The 16147-nt window shown below is 38.0% G+C and overlaps 1 protein-coding gene across 1 annotated transcript; it reads left to right on the top strand.

Annotated features, from left to right (window-relative positions):
- The first annotated feature begins 10810 nt into the window (after positions 1-10810).
- LOC107792161 (uncharacterized) lies at positions 10811-15418 on the top strand. The gene is made up of 2 exons (XM_016614352.2): positions 10811-11398; positions 15380-15418. Exons 1-2 carry the CDS (start codon positions 10811-10813, stop codon positions 15416-15418), a joined length of 627 nt encoding a protein of 208 aa, XP_016469838.2.
- The last annotated feature ends 729 nt before the right edge of the window (positions 15419-16147 follow it).

Genomic DNA, 16147 nt, shown 5'->3' with positions numbered 1-16147 from the left:
CCATTTATGTTTTGACTTGTTACACATACTTTAACTTTAGTTTCAAATATTACACAAAGCTCTACTTTCATTATTTATATTAAATTTATATTGTAAATCTAATTGGAGAACTTTGGATTAACGATAAAGTTATATTTTTATTCTTGCTCGAGCTGGATGATTAAAAATTATTGTATTGGTCAAAATCAATATTTTAAAAGGCGGAGGCGTGAGGTGAGGCGTAAGCCTTGAGACATGGGGCGCAAGTCCTACGGATCTTTAAATTTTACTAATTTCAAGTATTTTAAGATAGTATAAAATAAAAAATAAGTATAAAAACTACATTAAAATTATAGATATTACGTCAAAATCACAAAATTATAACAAATAATCTATTTAAAATATTTATAAATTAAAATTCAACTATGAATAATACGAAAAGTATGACATATATCATAATATGCAATTTAGTTGTAACGTCCTTACAACTCAAATATCAAAAATAATGTATTCGATACGAAATCTTATATGTATCTCTTAAGGAGTAATGAATCTTGAAAGAATTTCGATATTATAATTTGATATTTTTCTTAAAATACTCTTTTTATTTAATATGCTTTCTATTTGAAAGAGAATTTATATAAAAACATAATTCACAATTTAAATATGATTCTCTAACCTCGTTTATTTTTAAATTTCAACAAGTTAATAAAGTAACACATAATTCACCATACAATACCATGATAACTAATTATTTGTAAATAGTTACTAGCTAATACTGAGCTACTAAGTTAATAAGTATTGTATCTCGTAAACGTAGAAAAAATAATATTTTGAAAAAAAATTATAAAAACATTATGGACTATTATATAGTAAAGACATAACAAAAGTTAATAAATACATACTTTTTAAATGATAGATTTATTTAAAATTAACTGTCATAGCAGTTTTAGTAGATAACGTGCAATAATTTTTATTTTAATTATGACATAAAATACTCTCAACTCAATGATTTATGATTAAGAAAAAAGTAATTTTGAATAGTCAACGATTTATTAAGAACATTTGAGGATTTACAAGGTTAGTTACATACAATTGCATAAAGTTCTATTATGCGAGCCCTTCCCGGGGCGTAAGCCCCGATGGCTGAGGCGTAAGTCTCATGAAACTAAGCCCCACACATAAGCCCAGGGGCATTTTACGAGTGCTCCGCCCCCGGGCGAGTCCCAATTTTGCCTTTTAAAATAGAGGTCAAAATTTGGTAACTCGGTAATTGTAGATAAGTTATATCAATGATGGGTCGACCACGACATTATGACGAAGGGTCGTCCTCAGAAGGATCACTGCCGAGGACGAGCAACTGGAGTTATAATTATAATGGTAGAACGGGCTTAGAAAATGACACCAGGAATATTCCCTTGGATATTCCTTGCATTGTACTTTTTTGGGGTTTTTGGGAATATCCTTTATAAATAGGAAGAGATAAAGAACAAAGAGGGGATCTTCACTTTTCGATAAAAGCACATTGCAAAGGTTGTCTAAAAAAGAATATACAAAAATTGTCTTGTTCACTAATTACATTATTCAAGTACACGTTGTTCAATCTTTGTTCACAAGATCCAAAAATTTCATATCCATCTTTACTTCTTATCCTTCCACATCGCTGACAGGAGAAAGGAACATCCCAATCATATAATAATTGGGTGGTAGATCCTTCTTATTACATTTATTGCCATTATCTATATTTATTGCATGTTCACATTACCATATTCATTACTAATCATTGAATATTAAATCCGTTATTTAATACTCCCAGACACTATTCATCTTGCAAATATCCTACTATATTCAATCTAGAGTTTATTAAATTTAACTAAGATTCACTCTTTACTTTATTATTAATTGGTTTAACAAAAGGTTTAGTACTTTTTGGTCAAATAATTTGGCACCATCTGTGGAGAGATTTTAATTGAAATTTTAGTTCCTTCTAGATCATAAAAAAGGACAGCCATCTTTTCCTCGTTTGCACAAACTAACAATGGCAAGAAAAAGGAGATGCCAGACAGAAAGCAATAACAGGTGTCACTACCAATATTTTGAACACTATTAACGAGGATGCCAGAGAAGACAATGAGAATGTGACACCAAGCGCTACACCCAGACGGCGTGATTCACCCCCCCTTATGAAAGTGTAACCGCTTCACGTGAAAGGGGAGCTTTCACATCTACAGCTGAGGAAGCACCACCAGCAGTGAAAAAATTACCGGAAGAGTGACTGACAAGTACTCTAAACAACATACTCGACAAACTCGTTTAAAGGTAGAATAGAAACACCGCGCAAGCAGATATCACAGCGACCACCGGCGAACAACTCGCCCCCAAACAGGTAACACTTACACCACTGTTGATGCAGGTAATGACGCACTTGCAGCCATTTTAAAGAAAATGGAAGAAATGAAAAACGAGAACAAAGCACTCCGCGATCAGATGAGGGAACATCAAGAAAGGATTGATAAGATACCGGGCGCACCAAAGCTTCTACCAAAACGAGATGTTGGGTGATTCGTCGAACAACCATATAGCAAAGAGGTGGCTCTACATGCCATACCCAAGACCTTCAAAATGCCACCGTATTTGAAGATATACGATGGTACTACAGACCCCGAAGATCACATCATTCATTACGTCACAACGGTGAAAGATAACGACCTTTCAAAGGAGCAAGTACCATCAGTGTTATTGAAAAAGTTCGGAGAGACCCTAACAGGGGGAGCCTTAACCTGGTATTCACAATTACCGGTACGGTCAATAACAACGTTCGAAGAAATGGCCGACAAGTTCGTCACCGCCCACGCCGGGGCTAAAAAGGCGGTCGCCAGGATGAATGATATATTCGCCGTTAGGCAATCGCCTGGCGAGGGACTCAGGGACTTCCTCCCCCGATTTAACAGAGTAAGAATGAGCCTACCAAATGTATCAGAAGGGATGGCGATGGCAGCTTTCCAAAATGGGTTGAACAGGAATGGGTCGAGAGCAATTAGAAAGTTATTAAGTAGGCTCATGAAATACCCTCCAACCACTTGTGTTGGCCCAAGTAAAGGTGAGTTTTGAAGACTGACAAAAGAACTCAGACATGGACTAGGTTCATCCTAGTGAACTACAGATATGGTCAACTCAAGCATGTGAGATGCACGCAAAGGAGATAAACCTCACTTACCAGAAATGATATCTCCTGATCCTGATTGAAAAGGTTGCATATTGGATAATGAGAAAGACTTCTTACACAAAAAGAACACGGTTTAAGAAATGGATAGAGTTAGAGGATGAGACCAACTGGAACTCTTCCACCAAGGAAGAGTAGCATAAGTATTCTAGTCAATCTCTACTTACTAACTCCATAAATACTAGTGTTGTTCTCTTTTACAGGTAACGTACATAAGCATAAGTTAAACGTGAATTGAGAGCAAAATAACCAGGCAATTTTGCAAGCAATTTATGTGTGATTCAAGTGTGCAAACTTGAAGCTACTTGAACCAGATAGAAGAACCAATTCCCAGTGTCTGTCTTTTATTCTAGTTCAATTGTAGTAGGTGATTTTATATTGTACCTTTTAGCATTATCTAGAAGCAATTGTATTAGGTACTCATAGTGTTTCAAGTTAGAGTTAACTTGAAGTTGTTGCAACAATTGAGGCTGTGTGCTACAACGGGATTAGAGTTAGTCCTAAGTTTACAAAAGAGTTTTTGTAAATGCAGTTTTTGGCTCAGTGATTTTAGTAGAGAGTTTGGAAAAATCCTACTGGAAAGTAGGTCGTGGTTTTTTCACCTTTTGAGCCAGGTGCTTTCCACGTAAAATTTCTCTGTTCTTTAATTTCTGTATTTATAATTCTGCAACAGTAGTAGTTGGAACACATATAAGAACCAGGTCCTTCTATAATCAGATTAAATGAAAAATTGGGCACTACACAAATCACTCCCTCTTTTGTGGTATTGAAGTCTAAAACATCAATTGGTATTAGAGCAGGTTATCCTTGAAGAGGCTAACACCTTAGGAACATATAAAGATGAGTGCACCACCTGAAAACTGGGAAGGACAATCCACTACTAGGCTTGCCCTCTTCAATGGCCAGTACTACTCCCGGTAGAAATATAGGATGAGAGATCACATCATAGGTGAAGACTATGAGCTATGGGACATTGTCACTGATGGTCCCCTAGCTACCACGAAGAAGATTGCTGAGGGAGTAGAAGTGCCAAAAACTAGAGCTGACTGCACGACTGAAGACTTGAAAAAATGGGAAAAGAATGCTAAGGCCAAGAAATGGCTTGTGTGTGGACTTGGTCCAGACGAATACAACAGAATTCAAAGATGTACTACTACTAAGGAAATTTGGGATACTTACGAAGGAACTCCTCAAGTGAAGAGATCAAGAGGAACACTAATGTACTCTCAATATGAGAATTTCACCATGAAAGAAGGAGAAACCATCCAAGAGATGTACATGAGGTTCACAACACTAACAAATGAACTTAAGTCTCTTGGAATGATTATCCTTGAAGAAGATAAGGTTGAGAAAATTTTGACAAGGGTCTTGCCAGTTACTTAGGAAAACAAAATCACTGCTATCCAGGAATCGAAGAACATTACCACTCTCAAGTTGGATGAACTAATTGAAAATCTCAATGCCTACGAACTTAGAAGGCAAACCATGAAGATGGATGTTCCCAAGAAGGAAAGAAGCCTGGCTCTCAGAATCTCTGAAGGTGAAGATCTAGAGGAGGATGAAATGGCTATGATCACGAGGGATTTCAAGAAGTATCTAATGAGAGGAAAGGGTTCTTCAAGAGGGGCAACCTACAACATACCAAGGGTCCCTGAAAAACAAACCAACGAGGGCTGTTTCAAATGTGGTAAGACTCACCACATGATCAAAAACAGTCCTCAATGGGAAATTGAATGAAAGAAGGAAAGGGCTGAACGAAGAAATAGGAAGAAGGAACAGGTTCATCCCAAGAAGAACAAAGGATTAACAAAGGCTATGGTTGCTGCTTGGGGAGAAAGCTCAGATGAGGATTCAGAAGATGAAGATGGAGATGATCAAGCACTTATGGAAATTGGAGAATCCGATGAGGAATGTGAGGTAAGTATAATTCATCTCAAAGACAAGATCAAATTTTTGTCTAAAGAAAGGCTGTCTGAGTTACTCCTGGATTTCATTGATAAATTTGAGGATCTAAACAATGAAAAGGAGTAGTTGTCTAATGAGTTGTGCGATTTTGAAAGCTAAGTGCAAAAATCTGGAACTTAGGGCTAGTGAAAGAGATAATGAAAATGTTGAGTTAAAGAACTAGGTTCATGAACTTGACACCACTATCCTAGAGCTAAGATCTGAAAATTTAAAGCTAAAATTAGGAACAGGTAAAAAGAATGCTGATTACACACACCTCACTTTAGAAGAAAATGTAGGAAAAATAAAAGATGAGTTGTACAAAAAGGGTGAGCAAATAAGAGTCCTAAATGAGGATCTAAGTAAGGTCAAGCATGAGCTAGACAGAACCTGTAAGAGGAACAGGTCCTCTGATGCACTTTCATGGCTACAAGAACATCACAGTAGCAATAAAAGAGGATTTGGCTACGGGACCCCTGCACCTAAGTGGGATCCCAAAAGCAAGTACATCACTCTTCCTGAGAACAAAATCTGCACACATTGTGGAAAGACTGGTCACTATAAAAGTGAGTGTACTGCAAAAGAAAAGGCTAGTCAAAAGAACAAAACTTTTGTTCAAGAGAAATATAGGCTGCCAGGATGGGCTAAAAGGAATTTAATTCACCCTTTTTCTTATAGAAAGGGACCCAAACTAGTTTGGGTTCCTAAGACTAACCCCTGATTTCTTTTTGCGGGTCCAAGTGAAGGGGAGCAACCAAATATGGTACATAGATAGTGGTTGTTCAAAGCATATGACTGGAAGCAAGAACCAGTTCCTTTCACTTAAGGACCTAAAATGAGGTAATGTCTCCTTTGGAAATGGCAAGAAATGTGAGATAATTGGGATTGAAAAGGTAGGTAAGACAGACTCACATTCTATTGAGAATGTCTACTTGATAAATGGCTTGAAACATAGCCTAATCAGTGTATCACAACTATGTAACAGAGGTAACTTGGTAGCATTCACCTCTACCAAATGTTTTGTGATAAACCTTACCACTGACAAGATTGTTTTGCAGGTAAAAAGAGTAAACAATATATACATTGTAGATCTGTCCACTCTTTTAGAAAATGAATATTGTAGATCTGTCCACTCTTTCAGAAAATGAACTCACTTGTCTAAGTGTGTTGGACAATGATCCCCTAATTTGGCACAAAAGACAAGGACATGCAAGTCTAAGTCAACTCAACAAATTAGCCTCCAAGGACCTGGTGATAGGGCTGCCTAATATCAAGTTTAAGGAAGACAAAATTTGTGAGGCTTGTGCAAGGGGAAAGCAGGTAAGATCCTCTTTTAAAAGCAAGAAAGTGGTAAGCACGACCAGGTCGATGGAACTGGTTCATATGGATCTCTGTGGTTCAATGAGAACACTAAGAAGAGGTGGTAAGAAATATGCGATGGTGCTTGTTGATGATTTCTCTAGGTTTACTTGGACATTGTTTTTAACATCTAAGGATGAAACATTTGACATGTTTACTGCCTTTGTTAGAAAAACTCAGAAACAACTAGGTAATCAACTTGCATCAATTAGGTCTGATTATGGAACTGAATTTGAAAATACTAAGTTGGCTGAATTTTGTGATGAGCATGGTATAGATCATAATTTTTCTGCCCCTAGGACTCCTCAACAAAATAGAGTAGTTGAAAGAAAGAATATGACTCTTGAAGATATGGCTAGTACTATGCTTCTTTCGAGTAAACTACCCCATAGCTTCTGGGTAAAAGCTGTAAACACTACATGTTACATTATTAATAAGTTCATGACTAGACCTCTTGTAGAGAAGACTCCCTATGAGTTATTCAAAGGGAGAAAACCAAATATATCCCATCTTAGGGCATTTGGATGCAAGTGCTTTGTACATAATAATGGAAAGGACTCCCTAGGTAAGTTTGATCCCAGAAGTGATGAGGGAGTATTCTTGGGATATTCCTTACATAACAAAGCTTATAAAGTATACAACAAAAGAACTATGTGTGTAGAAGAAAGTGTATATGTAGTTTTTGATGAAACTAGCGTTCTTTCTGAGAGACAAGAACATGAAGATGAAGCTATTGGACTAGAAAAAGAGTTAAATAAAGCTGCACCAGAAGAAAGAACAGGTGATGGAACAAGTTTTTCTAGCCAGGGCAACCTGACAGGGGGAACTGAACAAAGAAGAACTGAATCTGATCCCCAAATGGAACCTGTCCATGAGCCTGTTCCTCGGCAACAGAACATGGGAGAAACATCAAACAGAAACCAGTTGGTTGTGAAACCTTACAAGTATCAAAGTTCTCATCCCATTGAGAACATAATTATTGATCCAACCTCTGGAGTTAAAACTAGATCTCAATTAAAGAATCTATGTGCTTTTGATGCTTTCTTATCTCTTATTAAACCAAAAAATATTGCTGAGGCTTTGTAGGATGCAGACTGGATAAATGCAATGAAATATGAACTCAATCAATTTGAAAGAAGTCAAGTTTGACATCTAATTCCAAGACCCAAGGACATATCAGTAATTGGCACTAAATGGGTCTTCAGAAACAAACTTGATGAAGATGGAACTGTTGCAAGGAATAAGGCAAGGTTGGTGGTTCAAGGTTACAGCCAGGAGGAAGGCATATACTATGATGAGACCTTTGCTCCAGTTGCAAGATTAGAAGCAATAAGACTCCTCATAGCCTTTGCAATACACATGGAATTTACTCTTCATCAGATGGATGTCAAAAATTCTTTTCTAAATGGCTACTTAAAGGAAGAAGTGTTTGTCAAACAACCCCCAGGGTTTGAGAGCAAGGAGTGTCCGGAACATGTATACAAATTAGACAAGGCTCTCTATGGACTCAAGCAGGCTCCTAGAGCATGGTATGAACGACTGTCCAATTTCCTACTTGAACATGGCTACAAGAGAGGTAATATTGACAGTACTTTATTCTTGAGGGAAAAAAGGTAAGGACCTTCTTGTAGTACAAATATATATTGATGACATAATTTTTGGAGCAATCACTAAAAAAGTCCTACCCATGTTCAAAATCGTCACAAAGACTTATCCCTCTAAAGTTTGAACCAGTTCCGTCTCTAATTGAATCCTCACCGTATAAAATGCTTAAAATCTAGGGACGCTTAACCGCTCATTCAACCTGAAATTTTAGGTTGATTGGACTTCTAATTGACTACAAAAATCTATCGTTAGTCCTTAATTAAACCTCTCTATTTAGAAACCCATCATCACAATTACTGCTTCACTCAATATTCTCTAAGCCGTTGAATTTCCTCTGCTCTTCATTCTTCTCTCTTCCAAAACCCCAATTCAGAATTCCTCTTCCAAATTAGCAAAGATGTCTAACCCCTAAGATAACCCAGACACTCCTCCACAACCTACCCCCTCTGATTCCTCCACCCTTCTTCAACCCAGCACAACCCCTCAACCTAGGAGAAGGCGAGTGAAAATGCTTGCTCGTAAAATGGTGGCAACTGGTACTCTTTCAAAGAAATTGAATGTGAAATTAAAGGCAAGCCAAGCCCAAGATACTAAGAACTTAGATGATTCATTCAAATCTGCGAGTGAGGGGGAAAGAACTGGGTCTTCTAACTTTGAGAAGGCTCAAAATTCCCCTTTTGAGGTACGTTTTGCTTTAGTTGAAAACTTAGAAAATAAGTTTGTTCTGGTTGGGTCTGTTAGGAATCTGGAATTGCCTGTGTCAAGAAGGAGATGTGGTAAAAATAAAATTGAAAAATAAAAAGGAGAGTGAGGGTGTGAGTAGTGATGTGAGAGGAAAAGGGAAAGAAGTGGTTGATTCCTCACCCACTTCTGCATTGTTGAGACCGACTATCCGTGGGGCTGAACACGCAACTGAAGAAGAGAATAGCAAGAAGACAGGGGGAGGTGGTTCAAGAGAGGATGCTGAAAGGTTGGTTAATCTTAGTTCACAGGCAGATGAACCTGGTTTATCTATTGAGGAGACCCTAGCAGACCTTCTGAAGAAAGTGGCTCCAAGCTATGATCCAAATAAAAGGAGAACCCCCACACCAAAACCCCCAGCGCTACAAAAACTTCCAAGAAAAGAAAGTCTTATTCTCCAACAATTGCTGAGATTTCTCTACCAAAAGGAAGGGCCACAAGAAGTATGGTGAAGCAAAGTGAGAGCGAGTTACAAAAGGCTATGGCATAAAGCAAGAAGAAGAGGGTGGATAAAGGGAAAGCTAAGGTTACAAAGCCTGTTGAGGCTATTGATGTGGATGAGATGGAACAGGTTCATCAGGAAGAGCCCACAATTGTAAAGGTTCAGAACCCCAAGCCCAAAAAGACCAAGACTTCTTCCAATAAGTCTTCATCTATGTCTAAGACTACTGAACCTTCATTGGCCAAGAGGACAAGGTCTGCGGTGAAAAACAAGCAAGTTAGAATTACCGAGGATGAGGAATAGAGTGGTGAAGAAAGGAGTGAATCTGATGAGGAACAAGACAAGCTGGCCAAGTTTGGCAAGAGAAAAATCTTAAAGGGGAGACTTCTGAAGGACTTGGTGGAACCAGGGATGGTTCGATTGGTTGATTGATGAGTTTTCAATGTCTTTGCCTTATACTTTTTATATTTTGATGATCTAACAAACTTATTGTTAAGAACTAGATAGAGAACCTGACTCACTTGGTACACATCTCAAATGAACAAAGTCCAGTCTGATCTCTAGCAAATGAACTACTACAAAGAGGAACACAACATGTAACTGATCCCTTGGTGTTCTCTGATAGAAGTACAGGTCAACAACACCTTGAATGCAAATGCAGAAAGTGACTGTCTGCAACTGTACACGCAACATTGCAGCAGATAGTGCGTCAGTCACTTCTCATTGGGAAGAAGCGTGTATCAAGAATTGACATCACCATTGTGATGTCTTTTGTAGTATAACAACCTGGTGCAAGGCACAATATATTAACTTGAACATTTAGTGATATTCTCTCAAACTGTAAAGTGTTCATCCAGCATTGAAGTCACAAGTGTGTCAAGAACAAGAAGACAACTCCACTAAAGGATCAGTTTCACAATGAGTCTATATGTATCCGTAGTTGAGTTGTAATCTTGTTATTTGTTCTTCATTGTAACTCCTATCTTGCTTTCTTAGAAGCTGTGTTTTAGGAAACCCAAGAGATCACAAACCCTCTAAGTTTGTGTTGTGACTAGAGTTAGTCATAAGTTAAAGTTTTTGTAATTAGAGAGTGACAAAGTGTCTTGTGGTAAGAGTATCACAAGTTAGTTAAGTTGAAGTCTTTGTAATAGAGTCATTATAAAGTGGCTTGTAATAATAAGATTACAAGTTAGTGAAGTTGAAAGCCTACACGTGTAGGTTGTGGTTTTTGTCCCTTTGAGTGGGACTTTCCACATAAAAATCCTGTGTCTCTTTTACTTACTGCTTCATAAGTATTCTCAATAGAAACTCATAGAGGATTAGGTGATCTATAGTTTGGTGGACTCATATAAGTTAACAATTGGTATCAGAGAAGGTCCTTTATAAAAGGTTAACACCTAGAAAGGATCTCAATGGCTGATCCACCCAACTTTGAGGAAGGACAATCAACCTATAGACCTCCTAGATTCAATGGTCAGTACTACGGCTGGTGGAAGACTCATATGCATGATTTTATAATGGCCGAAGATTCAGAACTATGTGACATCATCTGTGATGGTCCACATGTTCCTATGAAGAAGCTTGGAGAAACTGGACCAATGGTGCCGAAAGACAGAAAGGAGTACACCGATATTGACAGAAAAGCCGTAGAAAATAACTATCGCGCCAAGAAAATCTTTGTATGTGGTATAGGACCTGATGAGTACAACAAAATCTCAACTTGTGATTTTGCCAAAGAAATATGGGAAGCATTGCCGGCACACGAAGGAACCACTCAGGTTAAACAGTCTAAGATTGACATTCTCACCACTGAGTATGAGCTCTTCAGGATGAAAGATGATGAGTCTATACAGGATTTGCATACTAGATTCACATCTATCATAAATGAGTTTCATTCACTTAGAGATGTTATTTCCAGAAATAAACTTGTAAGGAAAATTCTCAGTGTTCTACCTAGTTCTTGGAAGAGTAAGGTAAATGCCATCACTCAAGCTAAAGATCTACAAACTCTAACCATGGATGAGCTGATTGGAAATCTGAAGACATACGAGATGAAAATAAAGAAAGACAGTGAAAAGAGAGAGCCAAAGAGGGAAAAAAACCTGGTACTCAATGTCACACCTCCTTTTTTACTACACCCCGTAAAGGGTATATATATAAGAGAGTTTTTCTAATTAAAGGACAATCAAAACGGGATTGTTTATTTATTAAAAAAGCAGAGTCTCCACTTGGGAGATTTATGGTATCCTAAGTCACCGGTTCAAATCCCAAGTCGAGGAAAAGATTGACTCTGTATTACAGTCTGTGAACCAGAAATCCGAGTAAGGAATTCTGTTAACCCGGGAGAAGGTGTTAGGCATTCCTGAGTTCCGTGGTTCTAGCACGGTCGCTTTGATCATACTTGGCTTATTAAAATTACTGAGTTTAGATCCTATGTGCATTTACCCTTTACCGCTTTTAAATCACTTGATTATTCGTAGTTAAAGAATTGAGTTACGCGTACATATACTTTTTTTCTTTGGCACGTCAAAAATCATGTCACGCGAACGTGTCCATAACTAATAACGCTTTGTTTATTTATTAAGAAAGTTTAGCCGAAGTTACGCGAACGTATGCTCGATTTTGTTTTTAAGAAATTGTAACTATATCACGCGAATGTATACACAATCACGATGGTATTTTAAACAACACTAAAGGTTTCTCTACGAACATTTGTTATTTTACATCTATATTATGAAATTAACACAAGAGCCATTTGTTACTAAGTGTCTAATTATGGCTTGCCTCAGATTAACTACCACAAACAATTGAACTAACACGATTTAAGGCTGAGGTATGCAACTATTAGAGAAAGGGGAAGGGGCGTTAGATGTTCAGAAGCTGGACCATCCTCATTAGTTAACGTCAGCAACAATAAAACTTTTAGACGAGGAGGCCCAGGACAAACAAGAACAACGAGACCACTCCTCATTTCCAAAGGGGCCTCTGAGACCAGGCCCAAAAGCCAGCTGGGCCTACTGGCCCTGGTCAGCACATAACTGATTGGTATGCGTATAAACTAAGGTATGACTGAACAAAAATGCCTCACTTGAATTTTAAAAGACAATGCAATAAAAGATTATAATACAAAACTCTGATTCTGAAAGGAAAAAAACTAAGCTAAACATGAAACCAATTTAAACCAGATCTAAAGAAAAATATCGAAGCAAACTTAGACCCCTGCTATAGGAAAGCAAATATTTCCTAACATCGAGGCTTATCGCACAAATCAGACTCCAAAGCTATGGCATTGAACCATCAATTCAACTTGCATACAAGATTCAAATCCAAACTACAGTAGCCTTAAAAACCTTACTTAGTACACATATAAAGTCTAAAAAATCGAATTGACTGCACTTAAACAAGTCCAAATCCTGACCTTAAAACGAAGAAGTAATGCAAATGACTACATTTGAAGAATCAGACTAAGATGGACATCAAACTAAACTACCAGGTCATATGATATTCAGAAGCTCAGTCTCTGATCACATATTCAGAGTTTGAAAGGCAATAAGCGAAATTTTCCAAATAAAAAAAAGTAGACAAGTAAACTAAAATATGAACACAACTAACTTTGAATACAACTCAGAGCTCTAGATTTCCAGTTCGATTCCAAATCAAGCTTTACATTAGGTGGAATGTAGAAATGTGTACCTGAATAACAACAAAATAGACCAACAATTAGTTTGCAACTAAGAGAAAGCAGCAGTAATAGTCCAATAGCAGCAGAAACAAGCCACAACCCTTAATTCAAACCACTTTCAAACCCAGATGAATCAGAATATACTTCAGAAACTAAGATAAACTTCAAGAATTGTAGAAGATCTCGATGGAACAGTAATTTTTCAGTATTTCTAGCTATATCTAATTTTTTTAAAAAAGATCTCTCTTTTTAAAATTTCAGTAAATGATCCTTTTATAGAGGGGTGTTAGGGCAACAAATACAAATCTCAGATTTTGCCCCTTGCACCTCTCAACATTTTCACTTTAGCTTAGAGATCCTTAGCCAATTTTTGTTTTTGCTTAACTACCCTTAGTTCAAATATCAGAGTTTCAAAACAGCCCTCCCAACTTCCTAGAAGCTTCCTTTTCTGTTATAATGAGATTTCCTATACCAATTTCCCTACATTACCCTTTAAGACCCCTGTTATTTACCCTTTAAACTACTGGCAGACCCAAAACAGATGTGAGTCAAGGTGACCTGGTAAATCTAGACGCCAAGTGAGGCCTGGCTTGAACAGCCCAATACAGTTAAGCCCAAATCGAATGAAAAGGAAACAAGGCTGTGGGCATTTTAAAACAATCTTTGTGAACTTGTTATCAATTTATCAAACACAAACCAACAGATTGGGCTTGACTTTTGAGCTAAGCCATGACTAAAATCAGTAATCGGCGCCCGGAACCAAACAAAAACCCAATGACTCTTATCTCCCTTTTTTATGGAAAACAAAACTAAAATTGCTTGTAACTAGAAATTGAGAACCAATAACAGAATCGACAAATCAAGGAAACTAGATGGAAAGGAAACAAAAAAAAGATGCTAATATCAGAGAAAACTAACAGAAGGGAAGAGGATGTAGGAAATAAAGAAGAAACACAGAGATAAGTGAGGAGAGAGAAACCGAAAGAAGAAATACCTCACCCTACGCCTTTGATAAACTCCGGCCAGTTTGATTTGGATAAAAAACGAGTGTTAGTCGGGTTGTTCTCGTAAGAACAACCGTCTAACACTCATTTCGAGTCGAAACGATCTCGATGCTTGGTGAATAACATCGACCTTGCATGCCGGAACAGAGGTAAGGGAAGAATCAGGGTTCCGTTTTTTACGATCTGGAATTAAAGACCATTGGAGAGGATTTGGGGAAAAGTGGTTGTAGTTTAGTGTTTAAGGGACTGTGGGGATTATGTGGTCGAGATTTGGTGGCGATTTGGAGCTGTATCGCTGGTAACAATGGGGAATTAGGGTTTTGTCATGGAGGAGACGAAGTAAAGCTAGACTAGACTATGATCTATGCTTTACAAAATCCTATCTTGGTCTTCAAACTTGATCTTGTGTTTCTTGTTGTCTTGTTGTCTTGTATTCTTTTGGTAAAATTCCTTTGCTGCCGTCTTGAATTGTAAACTGAGATGCTTCCCTTTCTTTAGGCGGATGCCTAACTGCTGAACTTGATATGTATTCCCATGCTATCCAGGCGGGCTCCTGACTTCAAAACGTGAATGTATTCCCATGCTATCTAGGCGGGCTCCTGACTTCAACTTGAAATGTATTCCCTGCTCTCCAGACGGGCTCCTGACTTCAACTTAAAATGTATTCCCTACTCTCCAGGAGGGCTCCTGACTGCTGCATTTGGAAAGTATTCCCTGCTCTCCAGGCGGGCTCCTGACTTCAACTTGAAATGTATTCCCTGCTCTCCAGGCGGGCTCCTGACTTCAACATAGACAAACCAAAGGCGGGCTCCTGACTGCTGCATTTGAATGTATTCCCTGCTCTCCAGACGGGCTCCTGACTTCAACTTGAAATGTATTCCCTGCTCTCCAGGCGGGCTCCTGACTTCAACTTAAAATGTATTCCCTGCTCTCCAGGCGGGCTCCTGACTTCAACTTAAAATGTATTCCCTGCTCTCCAGGCGGGCTCCTGACTGCTGCATTTGAAAGTATTCCCTGCTCTCCAGGTGGGCTCCTGACTTCAAAATAGATAAAATAAATTTTTTTCTGCCCCAGTTTGGTGGCTGGGCATAGATGTGAGTGTAAAACTAAATTGTATTACCAAGTATTACTAAGAATTGAAAGTTAGGTCCCATTATCCAGGAGGGTCCTGAAATTCCTAGTTAAACGATAATTAAAAATCTAAGTTATATCTTCTAAAGTGTGACTTCTGCTAAATCTCGTTATCTAAGAGAGTCTTCAAACTACTCCCCATTATCCAGGAGGGTCCTGAAAATCAAAAGTTGAGTTTTATCTTAAGAGTGACAGCTTTTAGGGCTGAATTATACTATCCTACAGCAACATTTTATGCTAAACGTTGCTATCTAATCGAAATTTTACAGCTAAGTCCCATTATTCAGGTTGGTCCTGAAAATTCTTAATTGAATCCTATCTCGAACATGCAAACTTCTAAGCCAACTTATTCCTTTGGGATACATTTATGCTAGATTATGCTATTTCTGAACTTTAAACTAGGTCCCATTTTCCAGGAGGGTCCTGAAAGTTTACGGTCAAACCTGTTTTGATGCTTGCTCTTTCCCCTGCGGAGAGTTTCTCCGAAGCAAACAAATTTTCTGCCCCTGTTTCAATCAAAGAAAAATTTGTCAGTTTAAAGTGGTGGTTAGCTGATGGCATTCTTGCTGAAGATCTCTCCACTGCATTGTTTTGTTCTGAATGGCTTTCCCGAACTGGCCCTGAATCGCTTTGACTTTCTGACTGACTTTCAAATCCCATGGCCTTTGACGAACCGAGTGTTCTATACCCATGTTGTTGTTTCACACCTCTGACCCCTTTATCTGAACCTTTGCATCTCCCATGACATTACCAAATCATTCCACCGATGAAACTTCCGGTAATTCCTTGTACCCCACCTTACATCATGTTGTCTTTAATATGCTCTGACCACATTGTGATTTGCAATTTTGGAAGTTGGTAGTGAGCTTTGAAACTCTTACTTGGGACAAAACTGACATTAAAACCTCTTAGGCAAATAAACCCAAAAGAAAATGAAATGCAATAATTTTGCGGTTTAAGGATAAGAAGAATCCAAAACCAGATAACTGCTACAAAGGGCAAAAGAAAAAGAAACTTATCTGAGTGGAATAGCTGGT

Source organism: Nicotiana tabacum, chromosome 6, assembly GCF_000715075.1.
Source record: "Nicotiana tabacum cultivar K326 chromosome 6, ASM71507v2, whole genome shotgun sequence".
Classification (NCBI taxonomy): domain Eukaryota; kingdom Viridiplantae; phylum Streptophyta; class Magnoliopsida; order Solanales; family Solanaceae; genus Nicotiana; species Nicotiana tabacum.
This window is presented reverse-complemented; position numbering and strand designations above follow the sequence as displayed.

Coding starts and splice junctions, on each gene's coding strand:
- LOC107792161 (XM_016614352.2), top strand. CDS start 10,811: ATGGCCGAAGATTCAGAACTATGTGACATCATCTGTGATGGTCCACAT. Junction 11,399..15,379: donor CAAAGAGGGAAAAAAACCTG/GTACTCAATGTC, acceptor GAAATTTTACAG/CTAAGTCCCATTATTCAGGT.